The sequence below is a fragment of the Oryctolagus cuniculus genome, chromosome 21 (genome assembly GCF_051225735.1).
Source record: "Oryctolagus cuniculus isolate XC-2025 breed Fujian yellow rabbit chromosome 21, ASM5122573v1, whole genome shotgun sequence".
Taxonomy (NCBI): domain Eukaryota; kingdom Metazoa; phylum Chordata; class Mammalia; order Lagomorpha; family Leporidae; genus Oryctolagus; species Oryctolagus cuniculus.
In genome coordinates this window covers 16,569,949-16,593,422 of record NC_142887.1, presented here as the reverse complement: position 1 = coordinate 16,593,422, position 23,474 = coordinate 16,569,949, and the positions used below count along the sequence as shown (strand labels likewise).

General features: G+C 42.4%; 1 protein-coding gene across 4 annotated transcripts in view; it reads left to right on the top strand.

Moving 5' to 3' along the window:
* Positions 1-23,474, top strand: part of MED13L (mediator complex subunit 13L) — a 318,626-nt gene that overhangs the window by 274,581 nt on the left and 20,571 nt on the right. For 3 of the 4 annotated variants that reach the window (XR_007911907.3, XM_051826599.3, XM_089323238.1), the window contains 9 exons: positions 4,392-4,612; positions 4,928-5,133; positions 9,123-10,060; positions 15,264-15,443; positions 16,032-16,255; positions 18,084-18,276; positions 18,941-19,367; positions 20,049-20,268; positions 22,702-22,890. Coding sequence is in view for 3 of the 4 variants with exons in the window: in XM_051826599.3 (XP_051682559.2) it covers positions 4,392-4,612; positions 4,928-5,133; positions 9,123-10,060; positions 15,264-15,443; positions 16,032-16,255; positions 18,084-18,276; positions 18,941-19,367; positions 20,049-20,268; positions 22,702-22,890 (2,798 nt within the window). In the remaining variant the exon portion in view is untranslated. The remainder of the gene's footprint in view (positions 1-4,391; positions 4,613-4,927; positions 5,134-9,122; positions 10,061-15,263; positions 15,444-16,031; positions 16,256-18,083; positions 18,277-18,940; positions 19,368-20,048; positions 20,269-22,701; positions 22,891-23,474) is intronic. The other variant, XM_051826600.3, reaches the window with a different exon arrangement.

Below are 23,474 nucleotides of genomic sequence, written 5' to 3'. Positions count from 1 at the left end.
AGCTAGTTTTATTATGTGTGCTGATAAGAAGAGGAGAAACCTCCTTTTTTCTTGCATATTCTTTTCCCTGAGTACAATACATTATTCTACAAGAGGGAAGGAGGCTTGGGTAGCTGCTGTGGGTACTCTGAAGCAGAAACATAATTCCATTGCAAATCATTCTTTAATACCTTCTCATTAACTTCAGCTGGTAATGAGAACAAATTGAGGGGAAAAACCACCATGTCATAGGGATGAGTCAAAAAGTTTTATGAACCTATAAATGTAGTGCTGATTTACTCAAATGTAGAAGTGGGAAGTATACAGAGATTGGATTTTGACAGCTTTAGTGGATCCATAGCTTTTTAAAATATGCAAAGCTTTCTCAAGCATGACATGGATGAAAATGAATAATGATAGCCAGCCAGTTGCTGTAGTTTTTCTAATTAAACATTTTTCTTTTTTTATTACTCTGCACTGCAGAATTTTACAAACATGGAACTTCACAGATTAAAAGAAATAATATTAAAATAGATACCGATGGGATAAGTCAGATGAGTGAAGTTTTATGCCCTGTATTGAAGCAGTTAATCCTTGGCCCTTTTTGATGTGAAGTGAGACTAGTGATGTGAAACGTGACAATGTCTGGTAACTCCTGAAGCTGTTCACCAGCAAACATCCTGCTCTGTGGTGTCTTGCTGGCGAAGCATGCTGTGTACTCTGTCCTCCTCTCATTTTTCCTCCTTTTAAAAGCCTGTCTGACTTTCTATCTATCTGGTTCATTCCCCAAAATAATTGTAACGGCCTGGGAGCCAGGAACTCAGTCCCGGTGTCCCAATCACTGGAGCTGCTACCACTGCCGTCCAAGGTGCCCGAGCCAAGACTGGGACCCAGCTACTCCAGCAGAGGTTCAGGCATCCCAAGTGGCATCTTACCTGCCAGGGCAAATGACCACCCCTCACTTTTATTCAAAAACAAACTATTCAAGATTTAATGGTAAAATGCAGGTTATAGAAATTAATGAATTTGAAATGCAGCACAGGAATATTAGTACCAGGAAAGTCCAATAAAGTATATTATGTAAATTTGTACTGCTGGGAATGTGTTTTTATGGGGTGGAATATGTGGATATATACACAGTATTTGCTTCTAAGAAATGGTACTGACAAAGCACAGTTGTGTCTAGCATTTTACTGTATTACTATGAGGGCATGACAGATTTTATATGAAATTCAGTTTCTAGAAGAGCATTGTCCAATAGAAATACAAAAGTGAGTAGCCGGCGCCGCGGCTCACTAGGATAATCCTCTGCCTGTGGCGCCGGCACCCTGGGTTCTAGTCCCGGATGGGGCGCTGGACTCTGTCCCGGTTGCTCCTCTTTCAGTCCAGCTCTCTGCTGTGGCCGGGGAAGGCAGTGCAGGATGGCCCAAGTGCTTGGGCTCCTGCACCCGCATGGGAGACCAGGAGGAAGCACCCAGCTCCTGGCTTTGGATCGGCACAGCGCACCGGCCGCAGTGCACCAGCCGCAGTGCACCGGCCCTAGCGGCCATTTCAGGGGTGAACCAATGGAAGGAAGACCTTTCTCTCTGTCTCTTTCTCTCACTGTCTAACTCTGACTGTCAAAAAAAAAAAAATAAATAAGGAAAAGAAATACAAAATGAGCAACACATGTAATTTTTAATTATAGTTGTGTTAAACAAGTAAGAAGAAACATGTGAAATCAATTTTAATGGTATATTTTTATTAAGCTTAATTATCAGAATACTGTAATTTTTACATGTAAATCAGTATAAGAAGTTACTGAGATTTGTATGTGTGTGTGTCTGTGTGTGCTTTGAAAACTAAAATATGTTGGTGTTAGGTATATAGCATCAAATAATTTAGGTAGCCCTATGTGAAAAATGGCTTTATTATGTTTCTTAAAAGAATGGTAAGAACTAATTTAATAAAACCATTACTATAGTCATAATACCTACTAAAAAAAAGAGACAATGTTTAAGCTCATCATTTTAACTCAGAGGTCTATATTGCTGTATTTCCCAGAGGTCCACACTGGTGATTAAGATCTCATGTGAATTTAAAGATTTTCTGAAGCAGAATCATAGTTTGAAATATTACAGTTACAGTTAAACCAAAATTTTATAGTAGCTACCTTTTGACTTGAGAAAAAGATTAGAGACTAAAGCTTCAAGGTGATGATGTATTTCAAGTGTGACCTAACTCTGTATTGAAGTCTTTAGCTTTGCTAAAGAAAATTCACTGATCTGGTTGCTGCTACATGTGAAAACCTTTCTCTACCCTAGAACATATTAGTTATGTAGCGTCTCAAATCAATGATTCTGTAGTAGTTTCTTATTTGGCTAAGCTTGTGTCGCTACTTCTTTAAATTGTTAAGTTCCTAACAGGCAGGGTATTGTCATAGAAGAGCGCCTTGTAGAGCAACTTGGGTTTTAGTTTTGTCCTTTTACATCACAGTAGCAGGAACTACTTTGCCCAATAAAATCTTTTGCTATGAAGCCTGACAAAGATAATCTAATCCAGAGGTTCTCGCCTTCTCTGCCTCCATATGCTGAAATAACTGGTCTCTCCCCTCCCACTCATCCTAAAACACAAAGGAGACCAAGCAAGGCTGTTGAAAATCATACGTCTCATTGAGCCTCTGCTGCTAGATGACAGAACTAAGGGAAGACATAACCTGAACATAAACAGAGCTCTTGGTCTGAGTGGCCTCTGTCCCTGTTCCTCCTTTTTTTTTGTTTTTAAAGATTTATTTATTTATCTGAAAGTCAGAATTACACAGAGAGAGAAGGACAGGCAGAAAGAGAGAGAGAGGTCTTCATCCACTGGTTCACTCCCCAATTGGCTGCAACGGCCGGAGCTGTGCCGATCTGAAGCCAGGAACCAGGAGCTTCTTCCAGGTTTCCCATGTGGGTGAAGGGGTCCAAGGACATGGGCCATCCTCCACTGCTTTCCCAGGCCACAGCAGAGAGCTGGATCAGAAGTGGAGCAGCCAAATCTCAAACTGGCACCCACATGGGATGCGGGCGCTTCAGGTCAGGGCATTAACCCACTGCGCCACAGCGCCGGGAGCCTGTTCCTTCTTTACTCAGCTCTGCTCTGGACTGTAGCCCACAGCAAAGCATGAGACGATTGTTCAGCATTAATTTCTGATTAGAGACCAGAAGTCAGATCTCAGTCTGCTCAGTGGTTGCTGGTTGTCTAATTTAATATTGAAGTTGCTATAAAAATGATAGTATAGGAAATGGGAACATCAAATGCTAACACAAATTGCTGATTTTAAAATTGTAACGCCAAGCACACTAATAAATTTGTTGAACAGGATACCCCCTAGTGGCCAAACTTTATATATGCTCCCATTTTAAGAAATAATGCCTTAATGAACCACTGTTAGTGATAGTGATTACTTAAGGTAAATGAAAACAATTTTTAATAAAAGGATTGAAAATTAATGTTCTTAGTATTCATTAAAATATTTTTGTTTCTCTCTGATTCATTTTCAGTAAACTGTCTTGTCTCTAGGTGGGATTGTTAATCATAACTATGAAGCTTCACTTCATGTCAGTCTATAAAGAGATATTGGAACTCTTTCCCCAACAGACAGTACTGAGTAATCCTGTGACATACAAATCACTAGTTTGGCTCCAGCTTTTTTTTTTTTTTTAAGATTTATTTATTTATTCAAAAGTCAGAGTTACACAGAGAGAGGAGAGGCAGAGAGAGAGAGGTCTTCCATCTGATGGTTCACTCCCCAGATGGCCACAACAGTCAGAACTGCACCGATCCGATGGCAGGAGCCAGGAGCTTCTTCCGGGTCTCCCACGTGGGTGCAGGGGCCCAAGGACTTGGGCCATCCTCCACTGCTTTCCCAGGCCATAGCAGAGAGTTGGATGGGAAGTGGAACAGCTGGGACTAGAACTGGCGCTCATATAGGATGCTGGTGCTTCAGGCCAGGGCATTAACCTGCTGCGCCACAGCGCCAGCCCCAGATTTTATTTTCTGTAATTTCTCATCTGTACTTGGAAACAAGGAGAGAACTTTTAATAATGTGGTTATTCCATCTAATTGCTTCCAGTTTCCACATAATTCATCTCCTTAGACTTCTCAGGGAATCAATTGTTGGGAGAAAAATGCATGTTATGTAGACTCTGTTCACTTAATTAATGTGAAGCCATATCATAAAGCATTAAGAAGATAGTGGTAAAACTCCAGGAAAGGATTATTTTCTGCTCATGGCTGCCTTCTTGGATACTTCCATTATTAATATTCTATTGTGTGACTGATGTGGCCATTCACTTAGTGCTATTATTGATGTCAAATTAGGTCCCTGACTATGAACTAGGACTTTTTAGAAATCTTGGCCTTTTAAAAGGTTTATGTGTTTTCTTTTTTAGCAGTTGCAGACTTGCAAAGGATGTTCCCCACTCCTCCATCTCTGGAACAGCATCCTGCATTTTCTCCTGTGATGAATTATAAAGATGGAATCAGTTCAGAGACAGTGACAGCATTAGGCATGATGGAGAGCCCAATGGTCAGTATAGTTTCAACACAGTTGACAGAATTCAAAATGGAAGTGGAAGATGGCCTAGGAAGTCCAAAGCCAGAGGAAATAAAGGTAAAATAGCTGTCAGTAGGTTAACTTTCCCAAGGCCTAGTGGTTTTCAAGTTGATTGTTACTGGTACTACCTGTGTGCCGTATCTCTATAAATTTATAAGGATCCTTTGAATTGGAGCATTGAGCTACACCCTTTGATATATTGGTTATAGTGTCTTTTAATTAACTTAAAATTGTTGATATCAGCATCTTTCTATTGATCAGATAAGAGAAATACTGAATAACGATCATTGTGGTTGCTATTTTTATTGTAGCACTGTGTAATTTTCATGTATTCTAATAGTCATTGGTACTGATCCAACTCTTTTGTCTCAGGACTTCTCATATGTGCACAAAGTTCCACCTTTTCAACCTTTCCTGGGGTCCTCCATGTTTGCTCCCCTGAGGATGTTGCCGAGCCATTGCCTGCTACCTCTGAAGATACCTGATGCCTGTCTGTTTCGGCCTTCATGGGCGATTCCTCCTAAAATTGAACAACTGCCCATGCCCCCTACAGCCACTTTCATTAGAGATGGCTACAAGTATGTACAGGGATTGTTTCAGTTACTTGCTCTATTTGATGTCATCTTATCCTAACCAGGGACCTAATTGTTAAAAATTAGACAACAGCATATCATTTGAAGGTTTTCTTTATTGACCATTCATATTTTTGCATACACTATTTTGTATTGAACGTATAGATTGTTTTCTAAACAAAAATTTGTATGCACAGAAAAATTGAGGTTATTCATGTAGAGCACTGTGGTGTTCATGCATATTCGATGTCAAATCAATGTCTGTCATAGCACTAACAGCTTAATTGAAGTAATGTTCTTTGGGTAATAGTGGTAAAAACTTTATTCTATGTAAAGTGAGTTTAAAAAAAAAAAAAAGCAGAGAGATATGGAGTAGGGGTTTCTCCCATCTACTGGCTTACTCCCCAAATGCCCACAACAGCCAAAGCTGGGCAAGACTGAAGCCAGGAGCCGGAAACTCAATCCAGGTCTCCCTCATGGGTACCAAGAATCCAAGTACTTGAGCCATCATCTGTTACCTTCCAGAGTATGCATTGGCAGGAAGCTAGAATGCAGAGTGGGGCTAGAACTGAAACCCAGGCACCCCAATATGGGATGCAAGCATCCTAAGCAGTGCTTAACTGCTACACCAAATGCCCATCCCAAGGAGATGATGTAAAATGAAGTATTAGCCTAGATGATTTCTGTTACTGCCTCCATGTTATATAGGAAAGAAGCAACAGAATGCTGATATGATTTATGGCACACAAAAGGAATTGTTTATACATTTCATACTGTCCCCCAAATTAGTACTTATGTCAATAATATAGAACAGTTTTCTCTGTGATAAATACTTTCTTAATAAAATAATGCTATAAAATAAAAGATCACAAACTCAAATTTATATTGGGACCAGGTAGGCAATATATAGATGAAATGGGCAGGACTTGGCGCTGCTGATGCTCCTTGTCATCATGGGGACAGTAGAAGTGACAGTGCCCGTGGGGAAGGACGTTTGCCATTCAGTTGCAGAGCAGTGTCAATCAGGGGTAGGGCTAGTGTAATCAGGTCTTTCTGGTTTTGAGAGTGAGTGGAAATCTAGATATGAGTTTTATAAAAATGTTGTAGCTGATTCAAAGTTAAGTTAAACTTACGAAACTAATAAAACAAATTTGTGGTCCAGACTCAAGTCTGTGAGCCATATGCTTGTGAGCTCCTATAAAACCATTTTGATGAAACCATCTTTAGTGTCATAATCATGCATGGTGAAATCAGTGTCAGAATGAGACTGTGACGAAGACCGTAGGCATAAGAAGCTACAGCTGCAGGGCCACAGGACTTAGTTCCTGCTTTAATAAATTCTGTGTTGATCTTAAGTGGTCATTTTACCTGAGTCTTAATGGAGTAATCCTGCCTCACTTCCCTCCCAGGACTTTTGAAAGGCTGTAACCACTAATGGCTGCTGGAGAGCTGTGGAAGTAACAGTGCCCTGGCAGCATGAAGCAGAGTGCCCAGAGCTGTCTGGGCGTGTGCCCTGGCTTGTCTGGTGTTGCTGTGCTCCACTTGAGCTCTAGCTTACTTGACTAGATACCAGGACAGCACAGCTAAGAAGCCTTGGCACACTGGGGTGAGGTCAGAAGTCACAGTTGCAAATAAAAGATACATGCAGTTCAGGAAAACATTCGATATGCACACAGGTCCACCAGAAGGTCACAGGTCACTTTTTGGTATATAATGGTTTAAGTACAGTAGGTCACTAAGATCTGGTAGAACATTTGCCATTCCAAAGATTCTTTGTATTCTAGCCTGGCACTGTTGATACAACTGAGGATGATGAAAGAGGCTTTTTATGTCTGCATTGTCCGGTATGGTAGGCACTAACCTCATATTGTCATTGTTGACCACTTGGAATGTGGCTAGTGAGAGTAAGACTGAAGCTCTAGTTTTGCTCAAGTCTAACATGGGGCTAGTGGCTACTGCACTGGACTGTATAATTCCAGACTCCCTGTTGCCCGCTGCTGTGAGCTCTGGTTTTCTCTACTCTGTGCCACTCTTTGTCACGTTTGTTGTACCTGCAGTCACTTGTGGAATGTCTGCTGTATTTGCTTGTGAACTAACTTCTTTTCTTTTTGTCATTGTTGCTTGTAGCATGGAGTTGATACTTAATTCATTTTTCTAGAATGGGGAAAATAGGTTAAAATATAAGATAAACTATTCTTATTCCCTAGGTAGCGATTTAATTATTTAGGTTTTCAGCTAGTGGTCACAGTTCCTTCTTTGAACTGCATAATAATTTTAGGATGTTGTTGGACAGGAAAGTCTGAAAGGAGTCCTGTTAGAGTAAATATTATTATTACACACTTATTATTTTGTATTATTATTTTCTCTGATAGAGCAGTTATTGCCAGTCAAGTTTTCTGGATCACTCTTTATCTGTATTCAAAGATAACACTGTGACTTATATTTAACATTTCTTTATAGTGCCTTGTTTGGATTTTAAGACATTGCTAATTTAAAATCATAAGAAATAATTTGAAGAAGCATTTCTTTATGATAATTTTCTTTAACAATATAAGTGAATGAGCACATAGTTTATTGAAATAGCATCAATTTAAGCGCAGAATTAATATATATATAAAAGAATATGAAAAATTGGAAAAAAAAACTTTTTTCTTGGTGCTCCTTAAGTGGAAAGAATGGGCTCATACAGTGTTTGGCATGTATGTCTAAATACATATACCAAGAAAAGGTTTTACAGCATTTTACAGAATAGCAGAATGTCACAGGCACTGTGGTGTTTTCTGTTTGGCCATCCTGAAAAGAAATCCCTGCTTGGGAGAAAATAGATAATATGGCACAGTTGGTCTCAGGGAGTTAAAATAATTTTACTTATAGGACTGAAGAGCATATTGAAAAACAAAAGTAAACTAGAGGTGTCTGCTTTGCTCCACAGAAATCTATTAGAAACTGTAAACTGTGATGCAGTATGTGTACTTCTGTGTTACCACCTGATGAATACTAAGGCCTTGTTAGCAGCATACACAGTGTTTCTATTAACCATAGTATAGTATTGTGTTACCTAAAATGGAATTCCTTTATGGTCACTCATTTCTATAAAAATATAAGCCTAGATAGGGCTGCATTTAAAAAAAAAAAAAAAAAACAATTTATTTTGTTTGTTCGAAAGGCTGGGGGACATAGATTATCTCCTGTCTGCTAGTTCATTCACCAGATGCCCCCAAAAGCTGGGAAGCCAAGAGCTGAGAACTCAACCCAGGTCTCCCCTGTGGGTGCCAGAGACCCAACTATTTGAACTATTACCACTGCCTCGCCAGGTCTACCTAGCAGGAAGCTGGAATCAGAAGTTGAGAGCTGGGACATGAACCCCAGGCACTCTGCTATGGAATGCAGGTGTCCCAAGTGACACTTTTTAACTTCCATGCCAAGCACCTACCCCAAGGCTACATTTTGAAAATTAGAAAAAATGTTAAATTTTCACATGTATTTGATTGTAATTATTCTAATATCACATATAGATTATAGCCTCAGAGAACAAGTGCACTGACAGACTTTCAGTTTCAAAAAATGACAAAAAATGTAATTGCAAATGAGATGGAAATTTCATCCTATGGTCCTCTAGCTAATTATGCACCTGAACTCATGTGGTAAAGGTCCATTTAGTAGTTACAACTTCTCAGGATTACATCGACCAAACCCAACACCTTGTTTCCTTGTAGAAACAGTAAAATGTTGTCAAAAGATTAAGACAGGAATTGCTTAGATGTGGAATAAGTAGAAGGAAATTGTACACTGAATTATTCTTCATTCCTTGCTTCCTGCTTCTCTACACACTGTGCTTACTGCTCTGCATCTTTTTTAAAGGGTAAATTACATTTACTAAGTGATCACATACATGTACAGTATAGGAATGTGTAGTGTGTGGTTGACACGATCACGTGTAGATTTGGTAACTGATGCACGCCCCAGCTCACACAGTACCCCTCTGTCTGTTGCAGTAATGTGCCTAGTGTTGGGAGCCTAGCAGATCCAGACTCTCTGAACACACCACAGATGAGCACGCCGGTGACGCTGAACAGTGCTGCCCCAGCCAGCAACAGTGGGGCAGGAGTTCTTCCATCTCCAGCGACCCCTCGCTTCTCTGTCCCTACCCCACGAACTCCCAGGACCCCAAGAACTCCCAGAGGCGGGGGCACTGCCAGTGGTCAGGGATCTGTTAAATATGACAGCACAGATCAGGGGTCACCAGCCTCTACACCGTCTACCACACGGCCCCTCAACTCTGTGGAGCCTGCCACCATGCAGCCGATTCCTGAAGCCCACAGCCTCTATGTCACCCTGATCCTGTCTGATTCTGTAATGAATATCTTTAAAGACAGAAACTTTGACAGCTGTTGCATCTGTGCCTGCAACATGAACATCAAGGGGGCAGATGTCGGCCTTTATATCCCTGACTCCTCCAACGAGGACCAGTACCGCTGTACCTGTGGCTTCAGTGCGATTATGAATCGCAAACTTGCCTACAATTCGGGACTCTTCCTGGAAGATGAGCTGGATATTTTTGGGAAGAACTCTGATATTGGTCAGGCTGCAGAGAGGCGCTTAATGATGTGTCAGACCACCTTTCTTCCTCAGGTGGAAGGAGCCAGAAAATCCCAGGAGCCACCCATTAGCCTTCTCCTCCTCCTTCAGAATCAACATACACAACCTTTTGCTTCTCTGAGTTTCCTGGACTACATTTCCTCTAATAACCGCCAAACTCTTCCCTGTGTAAGCTGGAGTTACGACCGGGTGCAAGCAGATAACAATGACTGCTGGACAGAATGCTTCAATGCGTTGGAGCAGGGGCGGCAGTACGTGGATAATCCCACTGGTGGGAAAGTGGATGAAGCTCTGGTGAGAAGTGCCACTGTGCACGCGTGGCCTCATAGCAACGGTACGTGCCCGGGACAGAAGCTGACTTCAGAAAGTATCTTGGTGTGACGATAACTTAAAATCTTTCTTGACTTTGCTATATCACTAAAATTTTAAATTTCTTTTTTTAAAGCTATGTTTATTTAATCTTAAATGTAAGGACTGGGGAAATGCTTTATATTGAGGCACCTTTGAAGATGAAGAGTAATTACTTCCTGAAAATTTCCTTTTGTATTAATTCATAAGTAGGCAACCCATGTTGGAAATAATATGACTCATCCAGAGCGCACCAGCTGTTGATTTGTACCTTCTTGCATGTGTAAATCCACTTGTTCTTCAAAATCATATTTTCATGATACCTCTCCACAAAAACCTGCTGCTTACTTATGGAAGTATTTTCTCTTTCCTCTGACTTTCCAGGATGTTGTTATCTCTTAAATCAGTTATCACTTTGACTTTAGGTGACTGGAGCATGCCACTAACTCTTCTGTTATTAAATGCTCCAGTTGATGCACAGTTTTGTATTTGGGCTCTGAGAGTGCCAGTCACCTTGCTATGTTCTCCTCTTACCTGTTCACTGTCCTGTGATGCATTCTGGGGGAAGTGGTGGCTGAAAGAGACAACTTGCCCTTGTGTGCTCTCTAGTCTATTCTGGAAAAATGGACATTAATCAAATAACTGCATCAGTAAGCTCATTAGTACAAATTAGTGCAAGTGTGAAGATCGGTAGGTTGGATCTCCCTGGGCTGGAGATCAGGGACAACTTAAGCCGTAGCTGCACTTGCTCTGAGATCTCAGTGATGAGTAAGAATGAACTGAGTGACAAGGGGAGGGAGCCAGTATTCATGTATCAGACAGAAGGCAGGGTAAGTGTGAAGGCCCAGAGTTTCATGAACTAGGGGGTCCTCAGGAGACTGAAAGGAGGTTAGAAGCCAACTAGATTGAAGAAAAAACCTATTGAGACATGCTGCTGATTGGATCTTCATCGAAAGAACAATTAAAAATTCACTGAAGAGTTTTAAAAAGAGGCATTGGCATCATAATTGTGTGTGGTTAAACAATAAAAAACATGATGAGTCTGACCCTGATGTGGGGTGTGTGTTAGAATATGGTAGAAATGCGGCGCCGCGGCTCACTAGGCTAATCCTCCCCCTGCGGCGCCAGCACACTGGGTTCCAGTCCCGGTCGGGGAGCCGGATTCTGTCCCAGTTGCCCCTCTTCCAGGCCAGCTCTCTGCTGTGGCCAGGGAGTGCAGTGGAGGATGGCCCAAGTGCTTGGGCCCTGCACCCCATGGGAGACCAGGAGAAGCACCTGGCTCCTGCCATCGGATCAGCGCGGTGCACCGGCTGCAGCGCGGCGGCCATTGGAGGGTGAACCAACGGCAAAGGAAGCCCTTTCTTTCTGTCTCTCTCTCACTGTCCACTCTGCCTGTCCAAAAAAAAAAACAAAAGTAGAAATGGATTTAGGGAGACTAGGCAGCTACTGAGGTAGACCAGATAAGAAACAGTAGCTTGCCTTGGGTCCTAGCAAAGAAGATGGAAAAGAAGTAAAAGCATTCAAGAGATGTTTAAGGAAGTATTATCGCAGAGCTTGGTAATGGGTCGGGTTTGGGGGATAAGAGACTGGGGTGTTAAGAGGAAGTTCCCAGTTTGGTAACTTGTGTGCAAGGATAGACAGTGACATTGTTCAGAAACAGGGATGCTAGAGAAAGAGGGGCTGGGAAGAATGCCCATAAGTTGTTTGGAAAGTACGAACATGTCAAGTAGAGACTTGGGTCCAACGATCAAGGGCAGTGGGATTCTTGGGCATGTGAGGAAGAAGAGGGAGAATAGAATGAGCAGAGAGCTGAGATGGAGCTTAGCTGAGTTCTGACAGGTGAAGACCATGGAGAGGAGTGAGAGCCCATTGAGGAGGAGAGGAGGAAGAGGGAGAAGGGAAACCAGGGTGAAGCAATGTTTCAAGAAAGAGGAACGAGTCAGCAAGTGTGAAAATGCAACCGAGGAGTTTGAGAGAAGGGTTCCGTAGGGCTCCTGAACTCAGGGAGAGCTGTTAGTGTGCAGTGATGTGAGCAGAGGCCAGGTTGCAAGGGGAGTGTGGGTAGAGCACAGACCCTGCCTCTGGACAGCTCAGTCTGGCAGGAGAGGAGGCTGTGTAGATCTTGTAAGTATAGTTTAGAATCAGAAAATAATGAAAATGTCCATAGGAGGGAGGTCCGTGGAGTAGGCAATGACAGGTGTTTTCTGAATAGACCAAACAAGAAAGCCTTCCCATAGGTGGAAGCTCTTCAGTAAACATTACAAGATTCTCTTTCATTTTATAACTGCTTAGGTTCAAGCACAGTGCCTTTTACAAAACAGGCCCTTCACTGTTGTCTGCCGAATGAATTTATGAAATAAGCTGAATGCAGCCTTCTTGCTAAAGAAATGTGGGTGATCAGCTTGGGTGGTTTTCACTACTAAATTGGGGAGGGATCAGTGGTGGCATCTTCCATATGAAGAACTGTAAGTTTTATTGCAGGGGAGGTCTGGGTTTCAGATTTTGAAATGCACAGCAGTACCAGATATGTAATATAAATGAAGGGCGTAGGAGATGGATTTGTAAAACTCAGTGCCTCAGATTGTATTCTTTTGAAACACACTTTCTGTTTTACATACACAGGTATAAAATTCACAGGAAAAATGCTTGCTTTTATTCTTCTCAAATCTATAATTCTCTTGATCTGTCATTTCTCACTTTTTATAGAGTCATGAGTACACGAAGTTCTTATAAAAGAAACACAGGCTTGAAGATCAAGAGTGGTTTTTTTAAAGATTTATTTATCTGAAAGAGTTTCACAGAGAGAAGGAGAGGCAGAGAGAGAGGTCTTCCATCCGCTGGTTCACTCCTCAGTTAGCTGCAACGGCCGGAGCTGTGCCGATCCGAAGCCAGGAGCTTCTTCCGGGTCTCCCACATGGGTGCAGGGGCCCGAGGACTTGGGCCATCTTCTACTGCTTTCCCAGTCCATAGCTGAGAGCTGGATCGGAAGTGGAGCAGCTGGGACTCCCATATGGACTGCCGGCACTGCAGCTTCGCCACGACGCCAGCCCCAATAAAGAGTGATTAACATCTCGTCAGTCTCAGGCAGTGAGCAGGCAAGGCACACAGAAATGGCCGAAGGGGACAGCCGCTCCTCAGCTCTGTCAGTGCTACTTGCGCAGGAATAGGGGGCTCACGCCTGGCTTGTCAGGCATCCAGTTCATGACAAGCTGAGAAATCCAGATTGGTATATGGAACTTCCTGTAGCAGTCCATTCTGGAGTTTAAAAAAATGCGTTGTGGGTCACCAGTTTGTAAGCTGTGTTTCACTGATTTAGGGACACATCTGAAAATGTGTTCAGAACCAGTGAGACCTGTGTTCCAGATTGGCTTGGTAGAGAAGTCTTAGATTTCTACCCACATCCTTTTCTTAACCAGCTAGAAGAGGGAGAATGAAGAAGGGTCTTTTCTTCAGGAGCCTAGCTTTTCAGCTTTATGCCCCATCCTTGAGCTTCATCAGCTCTGTCCATGGCCATTTTTGGAAAATCTTTTGAGCATTACGGACCCTTCCCCTTCAGAAAAAAATCTATATATTCATGCATGCACAGTCCTGCAGAGTTTCAGGGGAATTTCAAATTCTAGGTCAGGAACTCTTCCCTAGGGTGACTGCTAGCAGAACAAAGTATTTATTCTTTTTTTTCCTTAAGATGTTACTTATTTATTTGTTTGAGAGGGAGAGATATGGAGAGGGAGAGGGGGAGAGAGAGAAAGGTTTTCCATCTGCTGGTTCATTCCCCAAATGGCTGCAACGGCCTGAGATGGGCTGATCCGGAGCCAGGAGCCAGGAGCTTCTTCCGGGTCTTCCACTCAGGTGCAGGGGACCAAGTGCTTGGCCCATCCTCTGCGGCTTTTCCCAGGCCATGACAGAGAGCTGGATCAGAAGAGGAGCAGCTGAGACTAGAACTGGCGTTAATGGGGTGCTGGCGCCACAGTGCTGGACCCCAGTATTTATTTTTTTAAGATTTATATTCTGTTTGAAAGGCAGAGTTGCACAGAAGGAGAGGCAGAGAGAGAGGTCTTTCGTCCATTGGTTCACTCCCAGGTGGCTGCAATGGCCAGAGCTGTGCTGATCCGCAGCCAGAACCCTCTTCCGGGTCTCCTACATGGGTGCAGGGGCCCAAGGCCTTGGGCCATCTTCTGCTGCCTTCCCAGGCCATAGCAGAGAGCTGGATTGGAAGTAGGTGCCCATATAGGATGCCAGCATTGCAGGCGGCAGCTTTACCCACCACGCCACAGTGCGCGCACCTCCCCCGCCCCCCAGTATTTATTCTTAAACAGCTAATCTGCCACCTTCCTCTGTGTACACAAGACTTTAGTCCTGTAGTTGCTTCTGCCTTGTGCCATTGCCTGCATTGATGGTAGTCTCTTTGTGGATTCTATATTCTGATGATATTTTTTATAAGTTTTTATAAGCTTCTATTTAAGTTCTTTTCCCCTAATCATATAATCTGATCTTTATTATTTGTAAATCAAAGTAATGTAATAATTAATAAACTTTTGCAACTTTCTTTTCTTATGAAAAACCTTGGAAATAGGTTTACATGATTTTAAAATGTCAGACCTATTTATTTTTCCCCTTCTAGGCAGTACTTTAGTTAAACTCTTTTTATCTAAAGTAACCTGTTTCCCATTTTTGGGAAAATATCTATTTTTTTATCTACTTATTTGAAAGGCAGAGTTAGATATCTTCCATCCACTGGTTGTCTCCCCAAATAGCCATAGTGGCTGGGGCTGGGTCTAGTCAAAGCCAAGGAGCCTGGGGTCTCCATCTGGATCTCCCATGTGGGTGGCAGCGGCCTGAACACTCATGCCATCCTCCACTGCTTTCCCAGGCACATTAGCAGGGAGCTGGATCAGAAGTGGAGCAGCCCTGAACCAGGGCTCACGATAACATCAGCAATGCAGAAGGTAGCTTAACCCGCTACACACAATGCTGGTCCCCTGCTCCCCATTTTTAATAATAAATTATCAAATCATTTTCTGTACTTTAGAAGAAGAGTATCTTTCCACTGAACTCCTAAGTCAAGTGTCTTAGAATCTAGTATAGCTCTTAGTAGTCTCTGCCATGGCCTGTAACTGAGGCCCATAGTGATGGCAAGAAGCAGGAGAGTGCTAACCGCTTTATTCCCTCTGCTCTCATTTCTCTTGCAGTGCTGGACATCAGCATGCTCTCCTCCCAAGATGTGGTCCGTATGCTGTTGTCCCTGCAGCCCTTTCTCCAAGATGCCATCCAAAAGAAGCGCACGGGCAGGACCTGGGAGAACATCCAGCATGTGCAGGGGCCACTCACCTGGCAGCAGTTCCATAAGATGGCAGGACGTGGGACCTATGGTAGAGTCTCAACCCTGTTTAAATGCCTTCTGTCATCTGCGTTCTGCAGTGAGGAACAGCTTAGTTACTGTCGAGTCCTTGCTTCACCGACATATCACTGAATCTTTGTGACCATTAAGTGTTATAATCCCTTTGTTTTTCTAAAGTGACCTTTGGAGTCAAGTTTTCTAAATACAGCTAGCATAATCCAGGTCAGTGTGGAAAATAATCCATGAAAAGCATATTTATTAGATCCTCAGATCTTCCCAACACTCATTACATTTTCATCCGAGTGGCCTTCTCGACTAGTTCTATTCTGTGGTCATCAAAATGCTTGTCTTAAAGGAGATGACATAGAGCTGCCTGGAAAGTTATCTTGAACTTACTCAAGTCTGCCCCCTCTTCTTGAACCTCTGTAAGCAACCTCTGATTCATTATTCTTCAGGGACCATTTAATCAGATGTTTTAAAAAATACTTTTAAGAATATTGTGTTAGCATGCAGTGACATTTCAGATGCTGGAATTGAAACCAGAGTCAGGCGTTTCTAAATTGTCCAGGTTGTGGGAAGCAAACTCTAAACCACCCTGCTAACTACAGTGTTGTTTTAGGTTCAGAAGAATCTCCTGAGCCATTGCCCATCCCTACTCTGCTGGTAGGCTATGACAAGGACTTCCTCACCATCTCGCCATTCTCCTTGCCATTTTGGGAGAGGCTGTTGTTGGACCCATATGGGGGCCACCGTGATGTTGCCTATATTGTGGTGTGTCCAGAAAATGAGGCCTTGCTCGAAGGAGCCAAAACTTTCTTCAGGGACTTGAGTGCTGTATACGAGGTGAGAAGGTTATTGTGGAAATCATGACACTAATCCTCTGGTTGTTCAGTTGTGAGTCAGTTTGGAAGAATAAATATCTTGAAAGTAGATCTTGGAGGATGAAGCAAAGAATTAAATTGCCAAAATTTTCTGGAAGTCAGTTGCTGTCTCATGCTGATTTTATACTTTTTATTGAATTTAGAAGGTGTTCCTCTTTCAGCTTCATCATACATCTTAAAATCATGTCCACTGTCTTTTCCCCATTTTTTACTCAGTGTTTAAAAGTGTTGCTCACCAGGGGAACATGTTGGCTGTGGAGAATATGAGTTTACAAAAAGATAGCAGCACTGTTTCTGTTTATTTACTTCTTGGGTGGAGGGATGAGGTTGGTGGGTTAAAGTTTCCAAAAACAATATAAAAATAGTTAGCTTGAGAATGTCTCAGTCAACAGATAAGTTTTACAAATCATGTTAGGTTTTAACACTACATTCATCTTAATACTATAATTTTGATAGGTTAAAAAATGTAAGAACCATAATAATGTGAAAACCAGGTAGTTTTGTATCCTTAGTTTATAATTTCCTCTTGCTTTTGGAAAGTTAGACTCACTTGTGCCCACCTTTGAAGAGTTAGTGCTGCATTTCTTCTGCCAAAGCAATATACACGAAGTTCTTGGTACCTTCGACTTCTGATTTCTTTATATTTGGCAAGATGAAGTGCAGCTAATGTTTGTAGAGCATTTAGAACTATGACAAGCAAATATAAGCATCACAAAAGTGTTTTTAAAATAAGTTGTCAAGTTAAATTTCAAAAATATTTCCAAGCAAGTGATTCAGTATCTATAAATGTGTGTGTAAACACAGAATAGTAAATTTATGAGTTGCTACAAACCAATGAGGAGGGGCTGACATGTTATGTGATGGTATCCATTAAGCCACTGATGGAAACCCTTGGACACAGCTGTGTCTGAACAGGGCCTACTCCATGGGTGCGTATAATATTTATAACATAGAAAGCTTCTCTCAGTAGCTAGAAAACTTGGCCATTCTCTTGAATGAAACCTTCAAAAAAAGTTATAAAACAGCATTTGTCAGATATTTGTAGAAGGTTCAGGCACTCTTGTTTTTCTTAATGACCTTACTAGGATTGTTAATTTGGCAGTAATTCATACCTGCTGAAGAAGTGTATAGGCTAGAACATTGTTTGGGCTGGTTAAGTCTTTGCTTCGTCAACGGGGGTAACATTCCTGTTGTGATGGAGAGTTTGTATGTTTCTTCTCTGCCCTCAGCACCCATGTAGTGTCCTAGAGATGAGTAGCAGACTCTTGTTGTCCTAAACCAACTATTGACTTTTACAGAGTGATACGTTTACTCACGGCTTCAAAGGTCTCTGCTTTTGGTGATCTCCAAATGTCTGTAACAGTGTCACAGATGGCTCATAAAATTCTAATGTTATCTTATGGGAAAACATGAGTAGGAATTACTGAACAGGTGTGCCAGGACATGTGTCTAAGTCAGCCTTGTAGCAGGACTTTGGTTAGTTCTTTATTTGCTCGTTAGCAAGCAAGTAGTGCTCAGTAAGTCTCCTCTTATTCAGGAGAAATTATCTTGGGTGAAGAAACACTTTTTTTTGGAGGGCCTAGTTCAGGTTTTGGAGTGACAGATAGCTGCTTCCAGTACATTGTAATTACCAGAAATGTCAGCTGCAACATCGATTTGATTGCATGTGATGACCCCAAAAGAAAAAAGAAGATGCTTCCAGGTTCGTAGTAAAGACATCCCTTGCTAGCCGTGAGTGCTGGTGAGAAGGAATGGTCCTGCTGGAAGTGATGCTCTTGTTTGTGTGTCAGATGTGTAGACTTGGGCAGCACAAGCCCATCTGCAGAGTGCTACGTGATGGGATCATGCGTGTGGGGAAGACCGTGGCACAGAAGCTGACCAATGAGCTTGTGAGTGAGTGGTTTAACCAGCCATGGAGCAGCGAGGAGAGCGACAATCATTCCAGACTCAAACTCTATGCGCAAGTTTGCCGCCATCACCTAGGTAGGTGAGACTTGACTTGGCAGAGTAGAATTTGAAAAGTAAAATAACAGATCTCCCCTTCCCTTATGGTTACAGCATTATACTGATTTCTTTTGTCACAAATAATGTTAGCTGGCATTCCATTACTGTATTTATTTAGGTCCAATGTTTTGTTGTAATAAAAGACCAATTTTCATATGACCATCAATTCTTTAAAACCTATTAACTGTTGTCTAAGAAAATCATATAAATTTGCTCCACATTTTTAAAACTTAGCAGCATGACTTGGTATTAACTGCTTAATTTTAACTCATGTTCCCAAGAGAATCTTAGAAGCATGGAAAGGCCTGTACACGTGGAGTATCAGGTATCCTGACAGCATGGGATACATGGTCTCTCACTCTCCAGTGAAGGCATGTGGAATCCGTGTGAAGGAGAATATTACAAGTGATCAATAGTTTCTTTATTTTCAAATAAGGCTGTTTGGTAGGATTTGTTGCATGTGTATTTTTATGCTTGCAGAATATATAAGCATATGTTCAAGTATAGAGATGGTATTTGGGATGTCATGATGAGTGTTGCAGCTTAAAAGCGTAACTTTTTATAACGTGACCATTCTAAATTTCTGATCCAGCCTGACACTGCAGACATCACTGAAGTCATCTCTTTGTGTGTCCTCTTTCAGCACCTTATTTAGCCACTCTGCAGCTCGATAGCAGCCTGTTGATACCACCTAAGTATCAGAACTCACCAGCAGCAGCGCAGGGACAAGCTACACCTGGAAATGCTGGGCCTTTAGCCTCAAATTCAGGATCAGCGGCTCCCCCAGCTGGCAGTGCATATAATCCCACCTCTAATGGTAGTTCTACAAACCCTGCAGCAAGCGGTTCTGCATCTGGGTCATCTGTGCCACCGGTCTCATCGTCCACCTCTGTTCCGGGTATTAACCAGATCAGCAGTACCTCCTCTTCAGGATTCAGTGCTAGTGTTGGAGGGCAGAACCCCAGCACTGGGGGCAGCTCCACAGATAGAACCCAAGGGAACATGGGCTGTGGCGGAGACACGGAGCCTGGGCAAAGCTCTTCTCAGCCCTCACAGGATGGACAAGAAAGGTGCGTTATTGGTCCAGATGAGTGCCTTCGGCTCAGACCTCTTCTGTCCTCTTCCTCTGATCCCTCTCTTCCCCCGCCCTTGACCTCATGAATCTCAAAATTCAGCAGGGTGCTGTTTCTCTTCTTCCCAATAGAAAGCGGCAACAGTCGATCTGTCCCTGCATTAAGAAGTTTGAGTATTCTGACTAATTACAGTTGGTAAACATTGTTATTAGGCATAGTGACTTACTAGTTTATTATAAAATATCTTTATACAGTGTGACCACAGAAAAGAAAGGACAGTTGAAGAAGAGGTCTCTCGTTTTAGAGAATTATACAGGTTGAGGATCCCTTAGTTAAAATGGTTGAGACCAGATGTATTTCAAACTTTGGAAGTTTTCAGACCTAAAGTATTTGCGCTGCCTTTACTGAAGGTCTGAAGTGTAAAATCCAGAATATTCTAAAATCGAAAACTTTTTGAGTATCAAGTCAGATTTTTGTGATAGAGCTGCTCAACCTATATTGTTATTTTCCATCTAGTCTCACTGCAACCTGGCTTGGTTTGCCTTCATTTTGATAATATAATACATAATTTTTTTACTTTTAATCTGTAATCATTGGGGAATGAATGTGTTCCCAAATGGATGAAGTCCATATAATTGATGTTTGTTTTGTGCATCTCACAAGTGACTTTCTCTCCAGTGTTACAGAGAGGGAGAGAATAGGAATTCCCACGGAGCCTGACTCTGCCGACAGCCAAGCCTACCCTCCAGCTGTTGTCATTTACATGGTAGACCCGTTCACTTACACCGCAGAGGAAGATTCCACTTCTGGAAACTTCTGGCTGTTGAGCTTGATGCGCTGCTACGCAGAAATGCTGGATAATTTACCTGAGCATATGAGAAATTCTTTCATTCTCCAGGTGACTGCAAGTTTATTCTTCTCTTTTGTTGGTGTTGTTTTTATCATGTGAATACAGGTTCATGGCTTTTTTAAAATTGGAAGTACAGAAAGTATAAAAGAAGAAACTTTTATAGTCCTGTCTTCTTTTAAAAAAAAGATTTAATTTATTTATTTGAAAGGCAGAGTTACAGAGAGAGAGGCAAAGATAGAGACAGAGAGATCTTCCATCTGCTGTTTCACTCCCCAGATGGCTGCAGCTGCCAGGGCAGGGCCCGGCCTAAGCCAAGGGCTCATCAGAATCTGCCACATGGATGCAGGGGCCAAAGCATTTGGGCCATCTTCTGCTACTCTCCTAGGTGCATTAGCAGGGAACTGCATTAGAAGCAGAGCTGCTGGGACTTGAACCCATTACGCCACAACACTATCCCCTGTAGTCCTGTCTTCTAGATTCAACCATCATTACCATTCTGATTTCTTTATTTCTTTCTTTTTTAAGATTTTATTTTATTTGAGAGGCAGAGTTACAGACAGTGAGAGGGAGAGACAGAGAGAAAGGTCTTCCTTCTGTTGATTCATTCCCCAAATGGCTGCAACGGCTGCGCCAGTACAAAGCCAGGAGCCAAGTGCTTCTTCCTGGTCTCCCACGTAGGTGCAGAGCCCCATGCATTTGGGCCATCTTCTACTGGTTTCCCAGGGTATAGCAGAGAGCTGGATTGGAAGTGGAGCAACTGGGACTAGAATCGGCACCCATATGGGATGCTGGCGCTGCAGGCAGAGGATTAACCTACTGCACCACTGCGCCGGACCCTCTGATGTATTTCTAAGCTATTTTTCTGTGCATCTGTTTACACAATTGAGATTATACTTTTATTTTTTTATTTTTTGACAGGCAGAGTGGACAGTGAGAGAGAGAGAGAGAGAAAGGTCTTCCTTTGCCGTTGGTTCACCCTCCAGTGGCCGCCACGGCTGGCGCGCTGTGGCCGGCGCACCGCACTGATCCCAAGGCAGGAGCCAGGTACTTATCCTGGTCTCCCATGGGGTGCAGGGCCCAAGCACTTGGGCCATCCTCCACTGCACTCCCTGGCCACAGCAGAGAGCTGGCCTGGAAGAGGGGCAACTGGGACAGAATCCGGCGCCCCGACCGGGACTAGAACCCGGTGTGCCGGCGCCGCAAGGCGGAGGATTAGCCTAGTGAGCCATGGCGCTGGCCGAGATTATACTTTTAATATAATTTTTAATCTTTTTCTACTGAGTGATTCATGTTCCTTAACACTTCTCACAAAAAACATTTTAATGACTGCACATTTTCCATATTTAATCATTGTTGGATAGTTAGATATTTATCTGTACTTTCTCACTGTTATAAATAAAGTCATAGTAAGCCTGTTTAGATATAATCTTTCTTATCATGTTTCAGATCATTCTTAAAGTGGATTTTTAGATGTAGAGGCTGATAATATCACCAGTTTTCTTTCCAGAAATGTTACATGTACACTTTCCTTTCAGCAGTGATTGAATATGCTTATTTTTACTGCCCCTTTGCCAAGGTTACAGTGTAATACATTAAAAAAATGCTTCATTTAAGTGAGTGTTTGAATTTTGTTTTTGTTTGGTTTTTCTCTCTTTTTTTTTTTTAAGATTTTATTTATTTATTTGAGAAGTAGAGTTATAAGCAGTGAGAGGGAAAGACAGAAGGGTCTTCCCCTCTCGCTGGCTAACTCCTAGATGGCCACAGCAATTGGAGTTGCATCGATCTGAAACCAGGAGTCAGGAGCCTCTTCTGGGTCTGCCACACAGGTGCAGGGGCCCAAGTGCATGGGCCATCTTCCACTGCTTTCCCAAGGCCACAGCAGGGAGCCAGACTGGGAGAGAAGTAGCCGGGACCACAACCGGCGCCCATGTGGGATGCTGGGGCTGCAGGTGGAGGATTAACCTACTCACCATGGTGCCAGCACCTGAATTTTGTTTTAAAGTCACTTTAACTAAAACTGTCCTATTGAGTTAAATGATTGAAATCAAAGTGATCAGAATAGATTTTGATAGTTTTTATTGTTTTGAAGTTGATGTTCCAAAGATTAGACAATAATTCCAAAGACTTCATGGTACTCTATGTATTCATAGAAAAGTAAAATATATTAAAATGTGAGTTTTTAAGTTTTGAGACCTTGACAATAATACTTTAAGAATTTACCCCTAGAATGGGAACAAGGTCATTTCCTAGTGACCTGACCAATGTAATGATACCTCTTAAATTATGGGTATACATTTGAGATACAGCATTTTATGCCACTGGAAGGAATTAGGATTTAATTATATTTTGTTGAACATTTATATTTTAAAACTAAAATTCCCTCCCCCAACTCACATCATAAATTCATGTTGTTTGATTCTCCAACTTTCTTTTTAGTATATTAGATCTCAGTTTTCTTTGTTTTAAAATGTGTGTCTTCAGATTGTGCCTTGCCAGTACATGCTGCAGACAATGAAGGATGAGCAAGTTTTCTACATTCAGTACTTGAAGTCCATGGCGTTTTCAGTGTACTGCCAGTGCAGGCGGCCTCTGCCTACACAGATCCACATTAAGTCCCTCACAGGGTTTGGGCCTGCAGCCAGCATGGAGATGACTCTCAAGAACCCTGAGGTGAGTATTGGCAAGGCACAGAGGTGCAAAAGGCACACCTTTTATACTGAAAATGCAAGCCAAGAGAGTGTTGAATCTAGCCCAAATAGTGCTTGGTTGGCCTCTACATTGGTAGGAGAGTCAGTAGGTTTCTTGAATCCTTAAGTTAAAACAGAGAAGAGACCTCTGAACTTGCAGTTTTTTGAGAAAACAAACAAGCAAGCTCTTGCTGTTTTTTGTTGTAAGACCTAAGGCAACAACATACCTATCACTTTTGGTTATAATGTTTGAATTCCCTAAATCTGCTATTTTTCTAAGCTAATCTGTGTCTTCAATCAAAAATGTGTGCCTTCCTGGCTCTGATTTGTGTCTGAGAGGGCAGACGTACCGGCGTTTGCTCCGCATGGCCCCTCGCCTGCTGGAGTGCTCTCCTGTCCGCTCCCAGCGCTGCTGCGCAGAACCAGGGCTCTGCCTCTCTCTCTTAGACCTGCCTCCCACAGCCATGTGTGTACCGCAAGGGGAGTTTCAAACACCAAAACAAAACACTTTTTCAACAAAAGTTTGACTTCCTTTGTTTTTCCAGTCATCTTAAAAGGTACAAGACA